Source organism: Schistocerca piceifrons, chromosome 1 (assembly GCF_021461385.2).
Source record: "Schistocerca piceifrons isolate TAMUIC-IGC-003096 chromosome 1, iqSchPice1.1, whole genome shotgun sequence".
NCBI lineage: Eukaryota > Metazoa > Arthropoda > Insecta > Orthoptera > Acrididae > Schistocerca > Schistocerca piceifrons.
The window spans coordinates 1099394241-1099420892 of NC_060138.1; the positions used below are offsets into that span (position 1 = coordinate 1099394241).

General features: G+C 37.5%; 1 protein-coding gene across 1 annotated transcript in view; it reads left to right on the forward strand.

Moving 5' to 3' along the window:
* Positions 1-26652, forward strand: part of LOC124777907 (ATP-dependent zinc metalloprotease YME1L-like) — a 170089-nt gene that overhangs the window by 13617 nt on the left and 129820 nt on the right. Inside the window, exons 4-7 of the mRNA XM_047253460.1 lie at positions 6731-6931; positions 14792-14819; positions 15860-15923; positions 24327-24570. Coding sequence (XP_047109416.1) covers positions 6731-6931; positions 14792-14819; positions 15860-15923; positions 24327-24570 — 537 coding nt within the window. The remainder of the gene's footprint in view (positions 1-6730; positions 6932-14791; positions 14820-15859; positions 15924-24326; positions 24571-26652) is intronic.

Here is a 26652-nt window from a genome sequence, read left to right on the forward strand (position 1 = left end):
ATTACATTGTCAACTAAAAATATATTTAATCGAACATTGAAAACTCCAGGTAGGAATATCAACAATGTAAGAAAAAATAGATCGCTACTTATTGTAAAGAAGAGACATCAAGTTACAGAGAGGCACAATTAAAAGACGCTCACATGTAGCTTTGGGCCACAGCCTTCATCAGTAAACACACACACACACACACACACACACACACACACACACACACACACACACACCTCATGCAAACATGACTGCCAACTCCAGCATCTTGGGCCGGAATGCTGGTTGCTGGTTGTGTGTGAATAAGGTGTGCGTGTGTGTGTGTGTGTGTGTGTGTGTGTGTGTGCGTCTCACTTTAGTGATGAAGGCTGTGGCCGAAAGCCGCATGTGAGTGTCTCATAACTGTACTTGTTTGCAACTTGATGTATCTTCTTTATGGTAAGTAGCAATCTGTCTTTTCTTAAAAATATATTTAACTATTTTTCAAGTGACATTGCACTTAACTCGGCAACTATAGGAAATAATTCTTTCTTGTGCACAATAAATAAATCTACAATAAGTCACTTTATAGTGTTTTGCAATTCATTTCAAAATAATAACATAGCTTATACTAAATCTTGTATCCTTATATTTGAACTTCATTCTTTGGAATTGCAAGTCAGTAATTACTCAGTATTTCCATATATTTTTGTTTATATGTGTGTCTTTTTCATATATTTGCTTTTATTAACAGCACTTGCCACAACTATGTTGCTCATTACATCATTTTAGGCTAACCTTATCATAATCTGTGTGGAGTTGCTATCCAAAGTAACCTTTACATTATTTATAACCTCCACTTAGTCATCACATCCATTTGGGCATCTTCGTATCTCCATCTGTTTCTCTCAAGAAATAGGTGAGAATATCTATCAATCATTCTCTTATAATTGTGTTAACTTTGTTCAGAAATTTATGTAAGAAAATACATATACAGGTCTTCCTAAGGCAAAACTAACCTCCCCTGAGAAAAGTTGTTATAAACCTCACCAGGTACTTCTTGTTTTCCACAAAATCATAAAGTATCCCAGGTACAAGCAGTTAATCCCCTCAAAGTAAACCAACTCAAACATAAATATTCTCCACAGTATGTAAAGTAAACTCGATAATTCTTTATTATTGAGGTAAGTTTGTACCTGGATGATTCTTGGGATGTGCTCTGCAACGTAAACTGAAGTACATATCATCAAATTTGTTATCGCCTTATTCTCAGCTCAGAGGAGTCAGATGCTGAAGGGTATTTGCAACCTTCTGTTACTGTTACAGCAAACAGTTCACTTATGCTCTTATTCCACAATTGTATTACAAATCTCAGACCTGTGTTTCCTTCTTAATTTTTTTTAGGTTTACAGGATACAAATGAGCTCTTTTCTTTGCTAGCTTGGAGCAAGCCACAAAAATTATCAGGAGTGTACTACCCATACAAATACTATCAAATATATCATTTATTGCAGAAAGACAGTCCCTATATATTTATAATTCTCTGTTGAGATTCTTTCCCTCACTCCCCCTATGGTGTTTGTCATCCTTTTGGTCCATGCCACCTTTCTCTTACATGATACGGTATCCTATGGCATATGAAGTGTCCATGTACATTAAGTTTTATGTAACCTAGGCCCTACTCCTTTTGGCATCTGGAACTCACTTCTACATCTTGAAAGTGCACATCCATTACAGCTGCTCAAGAGAGGACCTCTAAGTGTTGTGACACTATAAGCTCAGATATTCATACGCCATCTTCTTTAGGGAATAGCCTAAATGTTACAATCAAATCATTAGCTATGGTACATGGCTATTTTGGGCCTGCCTACCCATTCTCCCATTTTGTGTGACATCAGTAACATTCACGTTTTTCCATCTCCCTATGAATGCATAGCCAAAAATGTATATTTGCTTCTCAATTTAAAAATGCACCTGGAATATAGTGGTAGGATTTAGATTGTGCATTGTTAATATTTAAACTTTAATATCTCATACTTTCTTAGTGATACTTGTTCATAGAGTAGGTTCAAAATGGGTTCATAATGGCTTGAAGGATTATTTCATTATTTTTACATACTTCACCTTACGTGTATTTTACTTGTTTCATGATGTAATAGCAGTATCTACTGTACTTTAAAGTGTAGAATATGTCAAAGAAAAACCATACTGTTTTATTATCAGTTGAACCATTAGTTTAGTTTTCCCTAGCAGTAGTTTTTCCAGGAAGTTAATGTTAAATTATGTATCTTTCTACCGTATATATATTATAGAGTTCCTTCTCTTGACCTGTAGAGAGATCTATCAAAATAAAGCCTTTGGATGTGGAATGTGTGTTATTCAACCTTTAACATAACTGAAAATCTCTTGAGCCCTGTGATTGGCAACATGCAACACTCCACCTCTTTAACAATCTCTGGTGTACTCTACATGATATAAATATCCACTACCGGAACTTCGGCACTAGGCAAATTTCAAGTCTTTACTTCCTACCATGCTGTTTAACAGTTCTCCACTTAGTAGTAAATAAATTGCATGTGTACAGCAATAGAATGGTGCCAACATTTAGCCAGTGTCCTGGAAAATACCCTAAAGTGTGTATGGTGAACTTCTCTCCCCCCCCCCCCCCCCCCCCCCCCAGTTTGTATTTGGAAATTGCTTGGAAAAACTAGTTGCAATTCCACAATTAGGTCTCCTGACAGCCCACTACTGCTCGTTTGTTGCCTTTTACTTACCTCTCCTTCAGTTTTCAGATTTTCTGGAGTTCCTCCCCACACCTATCTGTGATTGCTGTGTACTGTGATATACTTACAGTCATTTTGATTTTCTTTTATAGAGTCCGTGCAGAATGATGTGACCAGCATGTGTGCTTTTGGTAGGGCACGTGCAGGAAGAACAGTGATGGTGGGGTTGCGAGCAGGCATTGTAGGGGAAATGCTGAGCATTGGAGGGGAAATGCCGTTTCAAACTGAAGACTAAGCTCACATTTTTTGTAAATATTAAGTGGAACCCCTCCATGCCCAAACTTGCATGGTGACCCTTTAAAAAGATCTGTCACCTCTACTTTTGTTAGTATCTAAGAAGAATTATACTGAAAATGCAACAAAAGCAGAGATTTATTTTTGTCTGGCTTTTTAAACCTTTATAACTTTCAGAGATGTGTCACGAGTGGCAAATTTTGAGTAAAACCTACACATTTCTCTTATTGCCATTTTAAAATTTGCTTCTTTTACCAAAACACAACAGAGTTTACACAGTATCACTAATATGTTGCACAGATGCAGTTGCCAGAGAATTCTGAAACAGTGGTTTATTAAGTTTATTAAGTGAGGAACTGAGGAAAAATGAAGTCAGCAGCTTATGAAAAGCACATCCTCAGCGCAGAAATATGTCTTCAATTATGTTGTTTCAAAACCCATAGCATTTCACTAGCTATCAATGGCCCTTTCGATTCCCGGTGGGTTCAGGGATTTTCCCTGCCTCGAGATGACTGAGTGTTGTTGTGTTGTCTTCATCATCGTCATTCATCCCCATTGCAGTCGGAGGAAGGCAGTGGCAAGCCACCTCTGCTACGACCTTGCCTAGTCGGCAGTGCAGGTCTCCCGCATAGTTCCCTACGCTCTTCGGAGTAAGGGACCTCATCATCATCATCAGTGGCCTTTAAAAATTACATTCTTTTATCAAAACAATGTGTAGTTAGTGGAATAACAAGGTAGAAAATGAAGTTTTGTGTAATAACCTTATGGCAAACTACTGCCCTCCTTGTCCACTATCATTTGCCAAAATCGCATTTTAGCATCTCAAACTGTTCATGAAATATGAAGAACGTTGTGGATATTTCATTCTGACTCTATTGCTGGTGCCCGATTGCTAATGGGTGTGGCACATCAGATCAATTTTCTCAAGGTTGTTGACAGATTGACCTGCACCCATCTCTAAAGAAAAAATCAATACATCAGCTAAATTTTACATGCAGCAACATATTAAGTGATATGCACCAAACTCAAAGTCATAGTGACATCTATTTTTCATTCCAAACTTTTTTGAATTTCATACAGTGTCTTACTTCTATGCAGGTATCACAATAACTAGGGCCATCAACAAAATGATGGGCACACCATCATAAAGCTGACATATAAAGCTACAAGTAATGTAAAAATGAATTATTTTGCCAATTAGTTTCTCTAAAATAATTTGAGAAAGATTGCAGGATGTGTGCCTTGATTCTGTCATTGCTGACCAGCTGAAATGGGGAAAACACTGTCAGCTTCCCCTTCTGAACAAATAAAGAACTTGCACAGTACTTTGGATGAAATTGGTCACTGCCCATCGGCCCCATATCCTGTGGACTCTATCTTCTGATCTGTTATGTCAGTTACTCAGTATTGCAAACTAGCAAAGGTGTAACCAGGCATAACCATTAAATCTGATTCTTTGTTATGTTTTAATGTAGTCAACCTTGACTTTGTGTCTGAGATTTGTTGCTTCCCTGTTTCAAATTGCTCTTCTGTAAATTCTTGCATTTTCTTGACATCATTATTTAACTCACAAAATTTTCCATTGGCCTCCTTTCTTACTAGATCACACTGTTTATGTATTGTGTCATGTAGCTCCGAGCTACTGTCTTTATTGCAGTTTGCAACTCTGTAATTTTAGCAGTGACTTCTTTTCTCTCTTGTTGAAATTCTGTTATATGTGTCTCTAAACTTGTTTCCATCTCTCTGATGCTAACAGATAATTCAGTTCTTAAGTTAGCAATACAAGAAGGTTTGACAGTTAATAATTGGGCTTTAAATCAGCTATACTCTCACTCAAGTCCTTTAAACATTCAGGGATGTTTGTTGGCATGGCCCTGGTAATTATGGGCATGCACTAACAAAATCAGTATCACCAGATTTAATTTGGTGCACAACACTACAAAGACTCGGTGTACCCAACAAAAGAAAACTTTGGTCACTCAAAACTATTGTGATTCCACTAGCAGACACACACCACAACTACCACAGAAAAAAAAGTTTCCGATACAGCTCACTGAATTTTGAGAAGAACATTTGTTGTCTCGAGCCATCGGCGAGAAGCCAAAAGCAGATGTGTTGATGCTGTGCTGAGGAGACAGTAGCAGCTAACAGATGTCTTGAATGTTCTTCTTCCCAGTTGTGAACTTATTTGCTCCTTTAATGAAGTTGCTGTCAAGGTATTCGGCAGTTTCCCTTCTACACATTTGCTTTTTGTAGTATTTGTTCATTTGCAGTGCAGATAACAGTATATTTACGGCTGCAAATCCAAGTTGTTGGCTCCATTGTGAGGGAGAATGACTTAATTTTCTGACAAAACTTATATTCTTTATTTGTATTTTAAATCAAACTCATTTCCTTTTCTCAAATAAATCTTCTTATTTGCTGGCACTAACATGTCCAAATGCCCTGTCACAGTTGCTACAATGGAATGTAATGTGCCTACCATAGTTCAGGCATCATATGGAGATGGAGTATGTACAAGTTTTTGTGGTTACTATTACTTATCTGTATTAACTGTTTGACTGGACCCTTTCTAGAAGATGCCAAGTCCATGCCTGCTGGAAATCTCAAACACTAGTCTCTACAAAATAAATTCATGTGCTGCTTCTTTATCGTGCATGTATTTCGCCTCCTGTATGTATATTGCTTGTCACAGCATACAACTTTAACCAAGTTTGCAGTACATATCAATCCTGTCTTTCTCACCCTGTATACTCTCTCTGAGTTTCCCTTGTCAAGTGATGTTATGACCATTGTCTTGCACTGTGAGATTCTGTGGCCCACAGTAAATCGCGGAGGTGGGACAATTTTTCAATATGTGACAGAACAAGTGTGCACTGCCTATGCTGGCACATGCCAATTTACTTTAAAACCAACATACAGAACTAACTAATGCTTAAATGTTCATGTAATCAAAATTACAGTAGCTTTAAAAATTAGACAGATGAGCACTAGTAGTGTATTTTACAACAATAATCATTACTTTTCACATGCAAATACAATAAATATGAGAAAGCTCTTGAATGGAACTATGGATGCTGTTTTGCTGTGGCATATTCAAATATTTTCTTGATATTTGGTTGTACAACCACAATGAACTGTTCAAAAGGAAAAATTTACTGATGTCTGTAAAACCTGTATTGCATATGCTGGCAGCTGATTTCGGTAAACATGTCATTTTTATGGGGGCACATTGTTGTACATTATACATGCCTATCTCATACCTGTATCAGACAGCTTTCTTGGTCATAAAGTTTGCTGGGCTCAGCTAGGTGTGTGTGGTCATTGGTCTGATGGCTACAAATTTCTGACGATTGTTGGGGGTTGGGGGAGGGAGAGGGGGAGGGACATGCAGAATAGGTGGAGGGATACCTCCCATACTTGTCCCTCTAGTTGCCAGTTTTGTTGTTCTATTGTAGTACAGAATGTAAAAGTTACTTAATCAGAAAAACAATACATAGATTACTTTGTTGTATGTGTGTTTATCTAGTAGGTACAATGTTTTATTGGCCATTGATCTGATGTAAATAACAAGAAATATGCACTAGATGACTATCATTGTGCTGCTGTTCAGTAATATATTGCAAATAATTGCCATTTATAATGTCCATTTGGAACACAGAGTTGCTGTGTATGTAATTTGAATGCTATTTTATAACTGAAATAAAGTGTGTGTTTTCAGAGAATGTTCTGTGTTTTTGTAGGTCTGACAACATCTGACTCCTTACCTCCAGAAAAAGAACAACAAAGAAAGAAAGTGGATTTTGCACAGGGCTACCTTGGTGAAAATGGAGAGAGTTCTCCAGGCCCATTTATGAAATTGCTGGAAGTAATAGAGAAGTTATTAAATATCATTGTGTTAGTAATGGTGATAGCTTGTTTTGCAATATTTATTTTGTTAATGGGTAAGCTGTACTTAAGTAATACATTCATTGTGTAATTTAATTTTTGTCCATTACACCATTCATTGCGTAATTTAATTTTTGTCCATTACAATTTCCAGCACTATTAATCCTAAAATGTGTGGTACTCCCTGCTGCATTTCATAGCAGTTTGCATAGTGCAAATGCAGATGTTCTAGATCTGTTCAAAAAATAACAAGGAATTTTCGTTTTTTGGAAAGAATTTTCTTATTTTTCTACATCAGTGCCATCCCATTCAAACTATTCCCCATTTAAATATTACATAATTATGCTAGTGTTTTTTCTAGTCCCCAAAATAATTTTGGAACACAATCCTTGGGATAGCTTGTAGCCCTCTTAGCGATGCTGTTTGAATTTTTTCTATGCTTGTAAAATGACATCTTCTAAGATTTTATTTATTCCTGCAAACAAAAAAACCACATGGGCCCATGTCTGGTGAGTGTAGAGGCTGGGGCTTTGTTACAATATCTTTTTTTGCCAGAAATTAATGAACAGGCAATGAACTGTAAGAATGTGCATTATTGTGTTGCAAAAGCCATGAACAGGGTGTATACGCCCTGTGACAACTGGGAAATCCAGGAAAAACCCAGGAATTTTTTCACATGGGAGAAATCCAGAAAAACCTGGGAATTTTTAGACTTCTGGGAATTTTTCATTATTTTAGTGTTCAGTTAAATTGTTGTAATTTTGACTGGTAAGAACATATAACTCCAACAAAGAATTTTACTTTAGCCCACATCTACAGAATAATACTGCAGTAATAAAACACAAATGAGAGAAGCAAAGGAAAACTTTAAATCAAACAATGCAAACTCCAGGTAGAAATGTCAACAATATAGGAAAAGACAGATTGCTACTTATCATAGAGAAGAGATGTCAAGTTACAGACAGGCACAAGTGTCTTTTAATTGTGCTTGTCTGCAGCTTGATGGGTCTTCTTTATGGTAAGTAGCAATCTCTCTTTTCCTACATTGCAAATAAAACTGTAGTTGCAAAGAGAATGTGCCATTTACAACAACAAAACACAGTTCATGTACGAGTATCTGCTGACAGCAAAATGTGTCAAAGGCTATGCAATACTTTGTAACAACAAACTACTTTGAATGTGCCTTTCTTGTGGACCTCATTTCAATGAACGTGAGATTACAACTATTTACATTTTTAACAGGTTGCAGGGAAATATTGTGAATGATGGTTGGAGAAGCATTACTTTCAAAGTAAATTTCTTTTTTTGCAAGATGAATTACATTACATGTCAGAATCTGCAATGAATTTTGTAAATTACAGAGCATTAGACTCTCATTCAAAACTTAACACTGGGGACCGGCCACTAAGAAAAATTTCAGGCCCAGAAGACCCACCATTTATTTCAATATTTAATATTTTACTGGCACATTTGTGTTTGATATACACGATGACAATTATTGAGCTATATGAAATAAAATCGCCATAACTTCTGAACAGTTTTTGTTAGAACATTCGAACTGCATGATTGACTGCTGGGCATAATGGGAATTAGTATGCACTGTAGGTTTGGTTTAGTGATGAAGCCCACTTTCATGTGGATGGGTTCATCAATAAGCAAAATTGGCACTTTTTGGGGACTGAGAATCCTGTTTTTGTGATCAAGAAGTCTCTTCACCCTCAACAGGTGACTGTGTGGTGTTCAGTGTCCAGCCATGACATAATGGTGCAATATTCCTTGATGGCACAGTGACTCCTGAATGGTATGTGAAGATTTTAGAATGCAATTTCATCCTCATCATCCAAAGTGACCCAGATTTTGACAAGATGTGGTTCAAGCAAGACCAAGTTCAACCCCATCAAAGCAGGAGGAGTGTTTGATGTCCTGTAGGAGCACTTTTGAGGACCACATTCTGGCCCTGGGGTACCCAGACTCCACTGGTATGGGCCTCGATTGGCCGCCATATTCTGTGGATCTGAACACATGCAACTCCTTTTTATGGGGCTATATTAGGGATAAGGTGTACAGAAATAACCCCAAAACCATTGCTGAGCTGAAAACAGCCATTCAGGAGGTCATTGATGTTCCGGCACTTCAGCAGATCATGCAGAATTTCATTATCCGTCTGTGCCACATCATTGCCAGTGATGGCAGGCATATCAAACGTGTCATAACCTAAATCTGAATATCTGTAATGATGTTTCCATGTTGAATAAATTGTGTACACAGCGCAGTTTGTAACTTATTTACATTTTTTTTTTCTTTTTATTTCTCTGTACAGTGCAATGATTGTCACCCTGCATCTTAAAGGGCAACACACAACTAAAAGAGACCAAGTTTTAAGGTTAATTTTCATATTTATTTTAGTTCTTTCCAAGATTATACAATATGCAATAATGACGCCAGAAAGTGTAATTATCCTTCAAAAAATTGTAAAATGAGTTCTGGAGCAATTGCACATATAATTGGCTTTTCTGTGGAAAATTCGAAGTGCCTGATGGAACATGTATTCAGCAGGTAACCCACAAAATGTTCAGTTCACAGCAGGCTGTGTTCTTAGGATCTTACTTAACAACACCCCCGGGAAGGAGGGTGATGCTTTTGACAACTAATATTATATGTAAAAACTTAGCTTTCCTTGTAGTGATGCTGTGTATATATTAATTTAAACAATTAACTTTTCCTATTTATGTATTTGCACTACTTGACAATTATGTTGCTATTGGCTGAACTGCATCATGTGCCCTATGCTCTGAATATCTGCTGCCATTGGCTGGCAAGATGAGCTGTGATTGATGGACAAAAGCCCATTGCAATCTCAATTTCAGTGCATTAGAAACTACTGTGCTACATTTGGTGGAATTCATCTTTATAATTTCATAATGCAAAAATACGCAGTATAAATGTTGTTGCACATCAAAGATCTTTCCAAAATTTGTTACTTTTTGATGAGTTTTGTTTCCTAAAGGGCTGGGAAGTTCTATGCTGGTGCATAAAACCATAACTTTTTTTTTTTTTAAAGTGAACAATTTTGGAACATATTTTGTTTTTCACATTTCATACTCAAACCATCCTAAAAAATTTCATAGCATGAACTAAATACCATCATCAGTGCCTTCTATGCCTGTGAGATAGCGATTGTTTACAGTCATTTCCTTCACTTACTGTATTTTTTCTATTATAAGGCTATGTTTTTTCCAATATTTGTCATTCAAAAACTACAGGTTGATCTTATATTCAGGTGTTAAACAGTTGCTACTGGCATCAACATTTTTACATTGTTTAATAGATTGATATGGAAGTCATCTTACATTTAAATATGAAGCTTGAGCTATTGAGATCATGTGCAGATTTATTTCTTAGAATTTGGAAGGGTAAGAAGGCCAAATGACATGTTCAAACAGGCTCAAGATTTCCTGATATGCCAAAGCACCCAATACAATATTGGCCTTGCTTGAACAACCACCTGAAATTTGACTTGTGCATCACTAGTAGAAGAGAAGCACTAGTGCAAAGGAGAACTAGCCACCACAACAGTTTAGTACTCTGCTTAAAATTTGACAATTTTGTAAACTCAGGAGGACATAGAATTTTACGCTACCATCTTACACACACTTGTTGTATTTGAACAGGTTTGCAATAAAAGTTCTCACACATATATGGATACCATATAAAAACATTTGTGGTGCTTTCTAAATACAGTTAACTCTGAAAGGCCAACATGATGCCCTTCAGAAAACATTACTTGATTCTGTACCCAACTCAATATTTCATTTGATTATGAGATATTGTAATTATTTACCAAGTGGGTCACAAATGAAAAATCTGATCACTGTTCACATATTAGAATACCAGCTAAAAAAGTTACTACCTTTTAATGAACTTTTGAACAAGATGGTAACATTCAGATGAAACAAGAATGAAAATTAATCCAAAATTAAATGTGTTAATAATGACATAAATTGTGTTAAACTTTAAACTGACTGTTATTGTTTCCAAGATAATAAATTACAGCGGGAAGACCCATCGTGGGGATAGTACCAACAGACATCACTATATTGTGGGACGAGTGAAAGTTTGAGAATTTCACTGAAACGTGACTGCAATCTTTTATTTATGTTTTAGTTGGTGTTATTGCATGTACCCTAGTTGCTCAAGCACAGCATTATGGAACGGCTGGAGAGCGAACAGTGATACTGGCATGGCTGAGAACTAGGATGAGTGCGGGGAAAGAAGTAGTGAGCAGGCAGCAAATTACACTGTGCTGCCAACCATGGGAACCTATACCACATACTTTGGCTTTTCATGAACATCTACCACATTTAAACTACAGTTTGCCTGAATCCATTTGAACTGACTTTAAAATTGAGCAAATACATAACAGTGATATAAATTTCTGCAGGAGACGGTGGAAGTCAAGACAGCAGCCTGTGGACTACTTACTGCAACGATGTTGTCAATGCTCACCATAAGGTATAATGGGAATGAAACAGGGTGTGTCAGCTACTGATTCTGTGCAGCCAGTGAAGGAGTGGCAGACAGACAATATGTTTGGAAGCAAGAAACATTGTAACATACTCATGTCAATATAAAAGTGAAATCCTGTAAGTATTCAGCAAAAAACAGCTGTATTCTCAGGTTTCACAGTGATCACAATTTCAGGTATTGCAAGGTAAATGGAAACAACAGCAAAATATTTGTGACAGTGAAGATATAAATTCCACATCTGTGCTATTAAAATGATGATGATGATGAAGATGATTAAAAATAGTGACACCACAGATAACAGGCTTAGTAAGCATAAAAGGTAGTGAAAATAAAAATTAGTTTTTGTTTTATTTCTTCTTGTATTATCAGTATGTAGACAATCAATAAATGGCCTAAGTTTAGAACAGGTATACTGGACATTGTTAATGTTTTAGGCAGATACTTAATGTCAATAAAACAGTTTGTAAATCTGATAAGTCATAATACGTAAAAAATTATTTTTTCTCAAGGAGCCCCTTAAAAAAAGAAGGAGCGGGTCATATCAGGGTAATTTTATACTCAAATAAATACAGTATTCCACAATTTCATTGGCTGATGTGTGCTGGGACATCTTGGGTGCTCGTTATCATCATCTTTGAAATGTTTATTCTACTTGTAAGCCCTTGTTTTACTCATGGCAGACTCATCATAAGTAATATGTAACAACTCCAAAACTTCGCTACACTTAATTCTTTTCTTGTAGTAACATTTAATACAAAGTCTCCAATCCATTTTGATACGAGGGCTATCCACAAACTACATTACCTTTTGGAATTAAAAATAAATAAAGTATTGGAAATTTTTTTTATTATATACAGATGAAAGCCACACTTAAATACTACTTTTCTACATAGTTGCCATTTAAATTAAGGCACTTATCGTAGCGATGGACGAGCTTGGAAATTCCTTCGTCGTAAAATTCGGCCGCCTGTGCCTTCAACCACATGGTTACCTCTTCTTGAAGCTGTGCATCGTCATCAAAACGTTGCATAGCCAACCACTTCTTCATTGCTGGGAATAAGTGGAAGATGCTCGGTGCCAGGTCGGGACTGTACGGCGGATGAGGAAACAACTCCCACTTAAAAGATTCGAGAACTTCACGAGTGGCATTTGCCATGTGGGCCCGGGCATTGTCATGAATCAGCAAGATCTTTGAGCCCAACTTTCCCCTGCGCTTGTTTTGTATTGCTCTTCTGAGGTTGTGCAGAGTTTGGCAATACCTTTGAGAGTTTATTGTAGTGCCTCTTTCCAGGAAATCCACAAAAATCACACCTTTTCTGTCCCAAAAGAAGAGGTAACCACGTGGTTGAAGGTGCTGGCGGCCGAATTTTACGACGAAGGAATTTCCAAGCTCGTCCATCGCTACGATAAGTGCCTTAATTTAAATGGCAACTATGTAGTAAAGTAGTATTTAAGTGTGTCTTTCATCTGTATATAATAAAAAAAATTTCCAATACTTTATTTATTTTTAATTCCAAAATGTAATGTACTTTGTGGATAGCCCTCGTACAAATTAAATAACCACTGATGGTACCAAAATATATGTAACCTTTTTGACAACTGACAACAGGCCAAATGTGTGGTATGGTTAATACTGTACAGATACTTTTCAGATGTATTTACCTGCAAATCAGACTAACAAAATGCAAAAGCACAAAATTCCTGTTACTTTTTGAACATATCTTACAGATCTACTTGATTTGCTGTGGAGAGTAAATTATACTAATATAAACATTTCTAGTGTACATTGATTCATATGGTAAAATATCATTCTTTTGAGTAATTGTTCCATAGAAACTAACTGTAAATGACATGCAGCAGAAGAAGTACTGACATATACTTTTTTTTTACAAATTGGAAAAATAAACAATATTTGAGGAAATAGAATAGATTATTGTCATCCAAATAACAAAAGACAGAAGAACACAGAACACTCATTGCAAATATTTGGAGCTATTATGACTTAAGTCTGATCCAAGCAGCCTGCTCACCCCTCCCCATATTGTTGTGATAGTCTCTGTGCTTCTAGGAATAGTTGATTAGCAAGTTGCAACAGATGACTTCACTTTACTATTTCCACTTATTTACAACATGATTAATAATCCTGTTAAGAGCATCTTTTGTCTATTGCTTGGTAGAGAAAGAATAGTATGACTGACAGGGAAATTGAATGAGTATTTCTTAGTTCTAATTACAAGTGAAGAAATAAGCAAAGCAAAATTGAAGTGACTTATGAAGGAGTGCACGAAGGAAACTGCAATTATTTTTTAAAACTTATATTTTTTCAAATTGTTTACAAAACAACCTTATCCCCTTCAAAATATCCTCAATTAAAATTAAAACATTTGTCACACTGGTGCTTCCACTGTTCAAAACATTTTTGTACTCATGTTTAGAAACGGCTGACTGCTCCTCCAAATTGATGTCCTTCCATGCCCCTTTTCATGAGTGGAAATAAGAAAAAGTTGCACAAAGCCAAGTCAGGTGAGCAAGATACTTGGGACAGCGGAACCATGGCAGTTTTAGCCAAAAACTGTCTTATAGAGATGGCTGTGTTGCAGAACAAACTTGGCAGCGACCCTTTCCATTCCCAAATCTTCTGTTAAAATTCGCTGAACTGAGCTCCAAGATAACCCACTAATCCCTGACAGTTGATGAATTGTCTGACATCAGTCACTATTTTTGTCGATTGGGGCAGTTGATAGATGTCCTGAATGAGGTTTGTCATCAATCGATGTCACCACTTTTAAACTGAGCAAACATGTCCATAACGAGGTTTGTCATCAGTCGATATGTTGCCACTTTTAATTGAGCAAACCACTCATACACTGGAGTTTTTCCCATAGTGTCATCTTGGTAAGCTGTTTTCAGCATTAAATCTGTTTCAGCAGCATTTTTACTGAGTAGAAAACAAAATTTCACAGCTACACATTGTTCACTTAAACTTGCCATCATAAAAACAAAACAAGAACAAAACAGTGCTAGCAAAAACAATCCTGCAGATTAGCAGAGCAAGCCTGATGAGCAACACAGGTGGCACTGAACTGGCAATGAGTTGCACTATACATGTCTAGTGGCAGAAGTGCGTACTACGCAAGCTCCGCCCACGGCAATGTTATTCTGTTTTTTTTTGTGGGTCCCCCCCTCCCCCTCCCCCCTTCCACATATCATTTCATCTCTATGTTCTATTTTACAATATTCATCCTTTTTCTTGTTCTTCCACTTCGTAGTTTTGATAATGATATTTTGTTCTTTAAGCTCCAAATTCTAATGAATTTGTTTTATCTGTGCAATGCCAACTCCATTTTCCTTATTATTTTGTCATTGTAATTATGATTGTGGTTTTCAAGCAAGCACAAGTGACTCTTTTTATGTACAGTGTCATGTCCCGAGCATGGGTTTTGTAAGGGATTGAGTGATGGGGCTTCATGATAAAGGCAATTCAGTTGGTTGACATGAGTGAGAGAGAGAGACTTGATTGTCTGATATAAATTCCCCAGTGATGGATGTGTATGATCAGGGGATGATGAGCAGAATAAACAACTCAGAAGATACAATTAATTCCCTAAGTTGATTCTGAATCTCAGATTTGAAGTGACTTTCCTAGCTTATTTATCTATTTGGTTTTAGGTGATGTCTACCTGTTAACCAACCATTTTTGAGGTGCCTCCACATTAATAGTGAAGTCCTTAGGCAGAGACAGCAATGTTATCACCGTTCTCTCTGCTTATTGAAATCCTTGTAAAAAAGCTATGGTTAGGAGAGCCTTGCATCTAGTTAAATTCCTCCCAGTGACCTCAGCCTATAATACAAACTGCCTATTCACTACCCACTGACATCTCTGTTGCACCTTCTCTCTGCTGGACCCCCAGTCCTATGGTTTTGTTCACTTTCCCCTTCGACCCACCAGCCCCTGACATGATGTAGCATCGAAGGCTTTACATCATCTTATTGTCTGCCCTTGTATGTTATTCTTTAGATATCTTTCAGAGACTGAAGCCTTTCCGTTTAAGGCCTAGAACTATTTTCTAAGCCTTTCATTGCCTTCTTAAGAGATAGCGTAGTCCTCACTATTAACCCTTCTCTCTTACAGTTCTTGCCCTTTGTCTCAAATCTCACTCTTTTATTGCCTAAGGACCTTGCTTCATTAATATGCCATATAATTCATCCCTTTACTTCCTAAGCATATTACCTCATTGATTGTGTCACCTTATTCCTGTCTTTGTTATCTGTAGAATTCACCTCATAAATTATGTCAAATAAATTATTTCATATGCCCTTCATGCTCATGTTGCATGCTTCTCTTACTCAACATGTGGCCTTTGTGGCTACCTCCACCATGCAAAGTCCTGTCTTTACTTTTGCTAACTTCCAATACTGTTTTCATTGTCCACAGGATTTGGCTTTTGGCTAGATAGACTAGGCAGCCAAAGAGAAGTGGACCCTGAAGAGACAAGGGTCACATTTGAGGATGTAAAAGGGGTATGTTTACTGTGCATAAACTGGAAAGCACATATTACTGTTAGTTTAATACAATTAATGATTATTATTAATTTTGTTCATGTAATTCCACACAAAAACAAGTTGTACGACATAAAATATGTACTGTCAGTATTAAATTTGACTTCATTCGGAATAGGCGCAAAGAAGAAAAATGTATTGTATTGTAAGACACAAACAACAGCACGGCCACAGTGAACCAATGTTTATTCTTCTTCCACATATGAGCAAACAACAGCTGAGAACATAGACAAAACATAGAAACAATCTGAGTACTGATACAAGCATTTGCTGAGAACAAGTGTCAATACAATATGAGAGCAATTGCCTGCTGCACTGTGCTTGTGTAGAGGAGGGCTCTGCTAAACAGCACAATGGTTGCTGTGCCATGTGCACAAGTCATGTGGTGGCCAGCCTGTGGAGATGTTGTTGATGGAATGTTTGAAGCATAGTGCACTGGTGGCTTGTTGCTGCAACGCACATCCAAGTAGTATGTACAGTATAGCACCCCTACCCCCTTGGGGAAAGGGCACTTCGTCAATGCGAACATTGAGGCAGCTGTTGAAACATTCTTGGCTTCGACAGTGGAGGCTGTAGGTAATGACAGTGGTGACAGGAGGAGATTCTGGGTCAGAACTGATGAGTAGAGGCACAAGTGTGGACACATGCGGAGGCCACTCCCCCATCAGGTACCATAAGAGAGGACCAGTGACAAGGACACTGGCAGATGCCTGGCTCCTTGACGTGGTTGAATTATGCTGACAGAGAAGGTGCTGGCTGTTTGGTTGGAAGTGCCAGGGACACTGTTGTTGAAAAGTTCAAACATGCGTGCCCAGCCGGTGGTGGAATCACCCGTGACAACGAAGCATCGCGGGAAGGTTTGGCAACAGGTGCCGCCGTGCTGGAGCCCCAGAGAGGCAAGAGGCAGCAACATCCATAAGGAGGGCAGGTCCAGACCCACAGCGGGGACACCCTGTGAGGCCAGGACAAGCACTGAAGGAGGAGGTGGAGGCAGCAGACCTGCGAACATCACACTGGCACAAGGAAGCAAATGGTCTTGGAACCGCACCACCAGCCCATCACTGATGCACACCATACAGAGGTGGTGGCCTTGGCAGCTGTGGTCCATGGCTGGAATCCTCTTTGATCAGTGGCATGATCAAGCTGTCCAGTAAATCGCGTACAATAGTTGCAAATGCATTTGAACTTGGTGCACTTAGTTGGAAATTAATTTTCAGACAAGTGCTGATTTTGACAAAAAATGAACCAAAAATTTATTCAAAATATCAAGGTCCAGTTTTAATTTAGAGACATATCACCTTGTTAGTTAGGTTACCTAGCAACACTGTAAAGCAGCTTAATTAATTAATTAGAATGATTTAAGATGTAGGAAGGCCCATTACACACACAAAATGTTACACAAACTTTGCTGACCACATGAGAGTATGAGAGTGTTCTACTTTCCATAAATGCCAATAAACCGGAAGTTTCAGAAGTTAAATTATTAACTGTTGTGTAACTTCATTGATTGTCCTACACCACTACGGAACTTGTTGTATCATGTCTCTTCACAAGAGATCTCAAGAAGCTGGGATAAACAAGAAGAAGAAAAAGATGAAAAAAAGAGGCATTGGTATAAGTTCTCAGTATTTCTTTTCTTTGTAATTTCTGTATATTCTGGAATATTTGGTGTTTGTATAAATGGCAGCCCTCTCCAGCGAGGAGTTCAGTTTCTTTTTTCTGGCTGTAAGTTGGTGTAAATAAACAAACTATCATTGCTAAGTGCTGTACTTTATTGATGACTCTCTTTTTGTATTTGGAATTGATTGTGGTAGGACATGACAATATATTTCTGTTGATCACATTACAGAGTGAAAAGAACCATTAAAATTTAGCAGTGCAGTCATGTTCGGCCTAACCAACACCTTTGAAATCTGGCGTATTTAAGCTGTGCTATTAGGTCCCAACCTAACCACTGCCTCAGAAATCACTACATATTCAGGGAAAGGGGGATGGGGGTGTTGTCGTAGGTACAAAAGCTGATAATGTCTCCCTGCAAATCAAAGTTATGGAAATTAAAAAAAGAAGTAGTATGTCAACAATTCCCATGTAGTAGTTAATATGTTTTTCACATATGGCACCAACATCTCCAATGATTTGAAATTAGTTTGTGTATTATGTGGAAGAGATGCTACCATAACTATTGTTTGTGAATGCTAACTTTTCATCTGTTGGGGCTAATACTGAAATTTTGCTCAATCCAGTACTTCATCAAATAATGGAACTACAAGCAGCATGACACACAACAAAGTTATTGTTAGGTTGACAGTTACAGTATATGAAACAACAACAAATTATTTGGACTCTGAACAACTTCTACTGCTTTACAACTAGGGACTCTAGACCTCAAGAATGTTGAGTGTGATAAAGTTTGTAAACATCACTTGAAAGCAGCCAGTGTGTTGTCAGCATCATTTTATGTTAATTGCACCATATTTTTATTTTTCCTTGATGAATGTTGTTATTAGCTGTTAATGGAAAGACATGCAGAAATTAAGAATGCAAAAGTGTGTGTGAAATAACACTGTGAATGCAGAAAATTTGAAGGGACTGTTAAAAAAATTCAGTAATTGGCAAGGGACAAATCAATTCCAGAAACACAAAATTCGGTTCACACTGAATGTTACACCTTTAGTGAGAGTTATGTCAAAAGGTGGCCCAGTCTCAAACAATTCTGTGCAGTCACTGCCACCAGTAGCCAATGAGATTGTCTCCCTCAAGATGTCTTGCCATATGTAATGCTGCATCTCTCTCTCTCTCTCTCTCTCTCTCTCTCTCTCTCTCTCTCTCTCTCTCTCTCTCTCCTCTCTCCCTCTTTCTTTCTCTCCCCCCTTCTCCCTCTTGTTTTTTACATGGTATGTACTTGAGCAGGGCCACCTATTAGGGGGAGGGCAATCCCGACAAATGTTGGGCGAGTGGGGGGTGGGGGGGTGGGGGTGGGGGTGGGGGGGGGAGGCCGTGACAAAAAAAATCCCTCTATTCAGTTGTGATTTTTCAGAAGACTGAAATTTTCGTCAAACTGTCTGTGCTGGATGATTATGCAAGCACGTACAGACAACATTGCTAGTGATTCTTTTGTTAGTTTGGTAAATATAAAACACCAAAAAATAAATTGACACAACAAAAAGATTTTATGACTCGTCCAACTTTTGTTGAGGCAATGCAGTGCTTGACATTTGTCGAGGGAATTTGTAAGAGTTTGTGATGCTTGCCACTGTGCTTGCAACTGCTGCAGTGTATGCAAGGTAACATTGAGTGGTACTGCAGTAGCTATTATGCGATACTCTGCTTATTGTTTGACCTTGAGCTGTGTCCTTAATTTAATTTCAAATCACTTCCATTGCTACAAATAGGGAACACCTGTGAACATGAACATAGTTTTAACACACATTCATGAAGCCTTCCCGTGCATCACTTCCTTCGCAGCAAGTGGTCAGAATGTAGTGTGAGCTGCAGATCTTGTCAGCACTGCTACAGATGTTTCCTGCACAACATTTCCCACCCTGCGGCCACCATATTGTTACCCATTCATTCCCCATTCTAGCCTCTGGTATGACTCAAGTAAAGTTGGACATGCTATAGTCTTCTGACTATTGAAATCAGTTTTACAACACATATTGATAAACAGTTGCAGTGAGGACTGAACATCCCTACCACCAAATTAAAAAATGAATCTTTACCCCCTGTGTTTAGCAAATGATCATAACTTTTCTGAGATTAAATGTATTTAAATATGGATTGACTAACTTTCTAAAACTCCTTTGGAAACAAGAATAACATTTTTTCCATTTATAATAGGCTTAGATGAATTTAGAGACTCTGGCATTGTGACTTTGCTATTTTCATAAAAGTGGCATTGGCAACAATACTGACGACCCTTTTCTTGCTGGCTCTGATGTCAGTGTGTGAGTGTCTTACATGCACTGTGCCTCAGATTTAGATGTTGTGCTTATTGACATTTACTCAATTAATGTTAAGAGTGATGACAGTGTACAAGTTGTTGTTTTCATGGAAGTTAGGATTCTTTGCTTGTGCAGGTACTACAGGTATGTGTGAATCTACCAGGCAAGTCTCTTTATATTCTTTACTAAAGATAGGTTACCAAAATTAAATAATAGTTTAGTACTACTACTTTCACTGTTATTTAAAGCTCCCCTTAGTCTTGTAAACACATTTAGTTGGTATTTTAATTATTTATTTCCAGGATAATGTCAGGTTATATCTATAAATCTTGTGGACAGAAGTGATCAGAAAAATTAAACACATTGAAAAATATGAGAAAGAGCTTGAGAAAATATACAAAACCAACAGGTAGCTACTTTACTTTTTGCCAAAAGGTAACTCAGTGTTTAATGTAAGTAACCCTTCAACATCAACAGAAGCAGAAACCTGTTCTGCACAAAAATCTAAACTAAATGCATCTGATGTAGGAATTTGGCTGCCTTGTAAAGGAAAGATAAGTGAATAAAAGTTTGAGTCTGATGGATGTAGTGACTATGACTGGAACCCAAGTGATCTTGGGAATGGGCTATACATTTAATAACAGTGATACAAATGGAATTGTTAGAATGGCATTTCAAATATTGATCTTTGAAAAGTTCAACAGTTTGTAGACAAATGAAGTAGAATATTTATCAAGTATCACCTGTGTTCCAAATGTTCTAATAACAAATTTGAAGTAAAAAGAAATTAGTTAATGTGGAGTGACAGCCAGAGAAAGCTCTTCTGTTGGCCATGCTTATTATGATCCCAAAACCCTGGTGCATCTAAGTTAGCTAAGCTAGATGAAGGATTAACTACATAAAAACAACTTGGAAAAAGCTATACTCTACTCTTCTGATCATGAGGGTAGATTGTTGCATAAAAATAATTTTTAGCATGTAGATGTTATGAAAAAAGCCTGTTGGGTATCAATGTGCATTTTACATTCGAGGAACTATTGCTGAAGGAAAGAGACTTTTTATGTGAGCTGTGAAGAAAAAAAATTATATGTTACTGTTTTTTTAGCCTCATGATCTTTGCCTTTTAGGAGAAGAATTAGCCACCTGTTAGGTGAGCCAGATATTGGTAACTTCTTGGGGTTGAGTTATTGGTTAATATGAGCCATTTTTGAGAGAATATACAATTTATGCTTAGAGCTGTCAAGAGAAACATGAAAAGATAGTGTACTGTTTATCTTGGATAGCATTCAATGAGATTTTATCTTTGTGTGGGGGGTAATACACTGAAGTGAAGTGACAGAAGTCATGTGATAGTAATATGCACATGTTTGGATGGTGGTAGTACCATGTACACAAGGTATAAAAAGGTCAGTGCATTAGCGGAGCTGTCATTTGTACTGAGGTAATTCATGTGAAAAGCTTTCCAATGTCATTACGTCTGCACGATGGGAATTAAAGACTGTGAATATGGAATGGTAGCTGGAGCTAGATAGATGGAACATTTCACTGTGGAAATCATTATCGAATTCAGTAGTGTGCCGAGAATACCATGGACAATGCAGGGCCCGACGTCCTTGACCTAATGATGAAGAGCAGCGGTGTTTGTATAGAGTTGTTAGTAGACAATCTACACTGCATGAAATAATTGTAGAAACCATTGTGGGACATACAACAAATGTATCCATTAGGATAGTGCTGCAACATTTGGTGTTAATAATCTATGGCAGCAAACAACAGATACGAGTGTCTTTGCTAATGGCGTGACACTGTTTGCACACCTCTCCTGGGTTAATGACGGTATCAATTGGACTGTAGATGGGTGAAAACCCAAGACCTGGCCAGATGAGTCCTGATATCAGTTGGTAAGTTTCAGTGTGGCACAGATCTCACAAAGCAGTGGTTCCAGGTTGTCAAAAAGGCACTGTGCAAGCTGATGGTGGCTCCGTAATGGTGTGGGCTGTGTTTACATGGCATGGACTGGCTGCTCTGGTCCAACAGAACCAATCATTACTGAAAATAGTGGAAACCATTTGCAGTCATTCATAGACTTAATGTTCCCAAACAATGATGAAATTTTTGTGGATGACAATGCGGCATGTCACGGGACCGAAATTGTTTGCGACTGGTTTGAAGAACATTCTGGGCAAGTGGACAGCTATAGAGGCAGCATGGCTCAACATTTCTGCAGGGGACTTGCAAACAACTTGTTGAGTCCATGCCATGTGAAGTTGCTGCAGTACACTGGGCAAAAGGAGGTCTGATACAGTATTAGGAGGTATCCCCTAACTTTGGTCACCCGGTGTACACAAAAGAAAAATCTTAGAAGAAAGGCAGGAAGCTCAGTTTTTTCACTTATTTGAGATGCTACTCCAGGTATGCCTAGACCAAACAGAATATTTTGAATTTAAGGATTTTTTTTTAACAAAGAGGAAAATAAATGAGCAATTCATGGGAGGTTTCTGGAATATTTTGATTAGCAGAAAAAGACAAGTGATGCAATTAGTAATGCTATTATAAATGTATTGGACAAGCATGAAATTGATTTACGGCACTGCTGTGGTCAGTACTTTGATAATGGAATAATATGGCTGGGCAAGTAAATGGCGTGCCAGAAAAATTTTTTTCTCCTTGTTCAGCTCGTACTTTGAACTTAGTGAGATTACATGCTACATGAAGTAATGAAGTTGTAGGTACATCCTTTAAGTTGTCTGGATTAGCAGTACAATTTCTTCAGTACAAGCTCGCAGACATGGGAAGCATTATTAAATTACATTGATGGTCAATTTCTTCATGGTCTGTCTGAAACGAGATGGAGGACAAGAATTGAAGGAGTAAAGCTATAGCAGAAAAGTTACCAGAAGTGATAGAAGCCTTAAAATACAAAAAAAAAGTCACTGCAGTTTCTCTCAAGATAGGATAGCAGAATTAAATGGGCTGATCAAATATTTCTCTGAGTTTGAAACATTGAGTCTCTTGAATGTTTGGAGGGATGTTTTGGACCATATAAATGTAAGAAGTTTGATTCTGCAGTCCAAAGATATTTTCCTTAATATTGAAATGAAAAATATTAAAGCTTTTACTGTTACAATAGATAATGATGTAAGAGTTCTCTGGCATGAATTCTTAGCAGAAAGAATAAGAAAAAGAAGAAATCATAGGCAAGGTCAGATGGATTCTCGGTATGAAGAAATGAGGAATTGACTAACTTTTGAAATCATATTTAGAATAAATAATATTTTGGATGATAGTGATACAATTAAGATAGGAATTAAAACTTTTCTTTATGATATGAGTTATAAACTCTTTGAAGAGATATAAATATTTAAGTCCGTGAATGTGGGGACTTTTCTGGGTTTGACAAAGACAACAAAAAATAAATGTTTGTTCTTCTAAATTAAATTTATAAGTTGAGGATACAGTCTGTGTTCCATGAACTTTGCATTGCACTTAGATTTTCACCATCTTATAAGTGCTTATTGCTTCAGGTGATAGAGAGTTTGGAAAATTAGCATTAATCAAAAATTAATCAATAATTGAAGATCAATTTTAGGCCAAGAGAAACTTAATCATTTATTGCTGTTATCAGTAGAGCATGCATGTGCTTCTAAAATGAGCTTCAGAAATGTAATGGATAACTTAATCAGCTGCAGTAATAGAAGAATCAGTATTCCATTTACAGTTGTCAGGAATCGTTTAACTGACTCGCTAACAGTTTCAGCTAGACATTTTAAATCAAGATAACAAAGTATACTGCAAAGGTTTCTCAATAAATGTTAGGTTTCTTTGTTTTAGGGGCTATTATTATTGTTATTGTGTTACTACTATTTAAATCAAGGTAGCAAGGTACACTGCAAAAGTTTCTCAATAAATTTAAGTTTTCTTTGTTTTAGGGGCTATTGTTGTTATTATTACTGTGTGTACTAATATTTGTATTTATTCAAATATGGTCATTCAGTTAATAAATAAATTATTGAGAGTGTGCTGTGCAAACAGCATTTATTTATTACTAAAGTGCAAAACAGTGTACTGAAGAATCAGTATTTCAGACAATTAACTCCTGTGGGATGAGAAGGCTTGGGGGGTCCTAACAAAAGTTTGTGTAGGGGCCCATGAAATGCATGGGTGCCCCTGAATTGAGTGATAAAATGCAAATAGTCATCTTCTGAACAATAAACTAGAAAATAATGCTTTTTATACAACGCACTGTTCATATATGCTTTTTGACAAAATACAAGGCAATAAAGTTAGTGACTAATTAAAATGTAGTATCTTGTTGATCACCTTTCTCAAAGTTTTAATAGCAAAACTTTTAGACATGTACATTATTTCATGATATTGGTGAAGGGAAAATCTATGTAATATTGACATATATTCTGTGTTTCAGGTTGATGAGGCAAAACAAGAATTGAAATGTTTAGTTGAATTCTTGAAGAATCCAGAAAAGTTTTCAGCATTGGGTGCCAAGCTTCCTAAAGGCATTCTGCTTGTTGGACCTCCAGGCACTGGAAAAACCCTTCTAGCTCGTGCTGTAGCAGGTGAAGCTGGGGTGCCATTCTTTCATTCATCTGGTTCAGAATTTGATGACATTCTTGTTGGCCAAGGAGCTGCAAGAGTTCGTAATCTCTTCAGTGAGTTTCAAGAAGAATTTTATTAATTATTGTTATTTCATGGCTATCTTAACCACAGAGTACACTGCTCGACAACAACTGACACTTGCTAAGGAACAGTTGCCAATTGCTAAGGAAAAACTGGCAGTAGCTATGGAACACCAGACAAACAATAGTACAAGGAGCTGTAGATGGTGGGAAGTATTAACTGCAGTGAAGACTGTCTATGAACACTCTGCATGCATCTGACAATTCATGCAGTACAGTGTTTGATGAAGGTTTTTGTGGAGCTGATTAGTGCAACAAATCATGTGGTAAAGCAACATGTCTGCAAGACATCTTTTGAGTGCCTATGATTGTGGACAAGCAGCTGGACACCTCCAAGCTAGTGAGAGGATCATTACTGTGGCCACAATAATGGGTTTGACCAAAAGTGTCATCTTGAGTTTAAAAAGAAGGCCACTGAGGTTGGAAACACTATGTGAAAGCATGCCAGTTCTCATAGACAGACCACCACACCACAGGAGGATCAATACATAGCCATAGTGGAGTAAAGGAACAGATATCTCACTTATAGGCAGATCACTTCAGATATTGTAGCTGCTATTGTTACGCGTGTCTCTGCTGGAACCATTTTGCAGTGATTAAATCAGGCTGGTTGGTATGCTTAGAATCCTGTTAAAGGCATCCCACTTCAACCACTCTGTCATTGAGAAAGATTTCATTGGTGTAGGGAGCATGTTGGTTGGGGTCAATCACAATGGTCCAGAGTAATGTTCTTTGATGTGGCAGGTGATTTTGACCATCAGTTAGTGTGGACAAAGAGGAGAACACCACATAGAATGTTCATGAATGTCATCAGTGGCCTAGACATTATGGTGTGTGCAGGCATTATGTGCAATGACCAAGCACCATTGTGTATCATTGCATGAAGTACAGTGACAGCACTGAGATATTGAAGGAGATTATTTTGGATCATGAGTGTCTATTTAGGGGTGTGGTACATCCCAAGTTTCTGTTGACTATGACTGTTGAGGTGTCAGACACATTGGAAAGTGAAGATATGGAACATATGGAGTGGCCTGCATACTCCTTGGACCTAGACATCTAGAACATGCCTGGGATGCTCTTGGTAGATGTGTTTCTCAATGAGTGTCCTCTTTCTGAACTGTGCAAGAATTGAAAACTGCCTTGACCAAGGATTGGGATGATGTTCAACAAGGACTCCTCAGCAGTTTGGTAGCCAGCATGAATAACAGGTAAAAAATGTGATTGGTGCCTGAGGAGGGCATATTTCTTACTGAGCATCTGGTATCAACCTTTATGTTGGGAGTCTGACCTGTGTCAAACATGAATGTTATTTATGTCTGTTACCTTTCTTTTTCAAGTGGTGAAATCTCTACCATTTTTCGTTTTCCTGTCCAATAATGTCTCTGTTCCTTAGCAATTTTTAAGCAGTGTATGATGTATCAGCATATATAGAATTGATGCAGCCTTCTGTTAAATCAATAAATATGAGCTGTGGAAAATATGCCATTGTGTTGTATATTCCATAATTGTAAACAGACATGCTGTAAATCCAGATCTTAGAAGTGAATGAGAATCATTCACTTCCATTCATAGCTTGGCAGTGAAAAATATTTAATTTTCAACTAAGAAATTAAATTAATAACCTTTTATCTGCTTCATAGGCAAATCTTATTCCACGCTGTTGTTCTACATTTCGGATGCAAGCAGCAATTTTGTTCTAGATGTGTGCTGCAGCCTAACAGATAGTTTTAACCAATTTGTGTCTGCTGTCAAAGTTCTCGTTGAGGAATTGGAAATAGTTTCAAACTGTACATGTGATACTACAAGACAGATGTGATTTCCGTAAACTATATTGGAGTTTGACTATGATGGATACATGAAATAGATTATGTGTACAGTCCTGCATATCTGCAGGGTTTTAGGTGATGATGCTTCAAAAGAGATGGAAATATGGTGGCTGAATTTTAAAACACTATACAGAGGATTGTTATTCATCCTTTTACACACAGTAGTAATAGAATAGCAGCTAAATGTTGGGCCTCTTGTCATTTTCTTTAAATATTGCTATGCTGT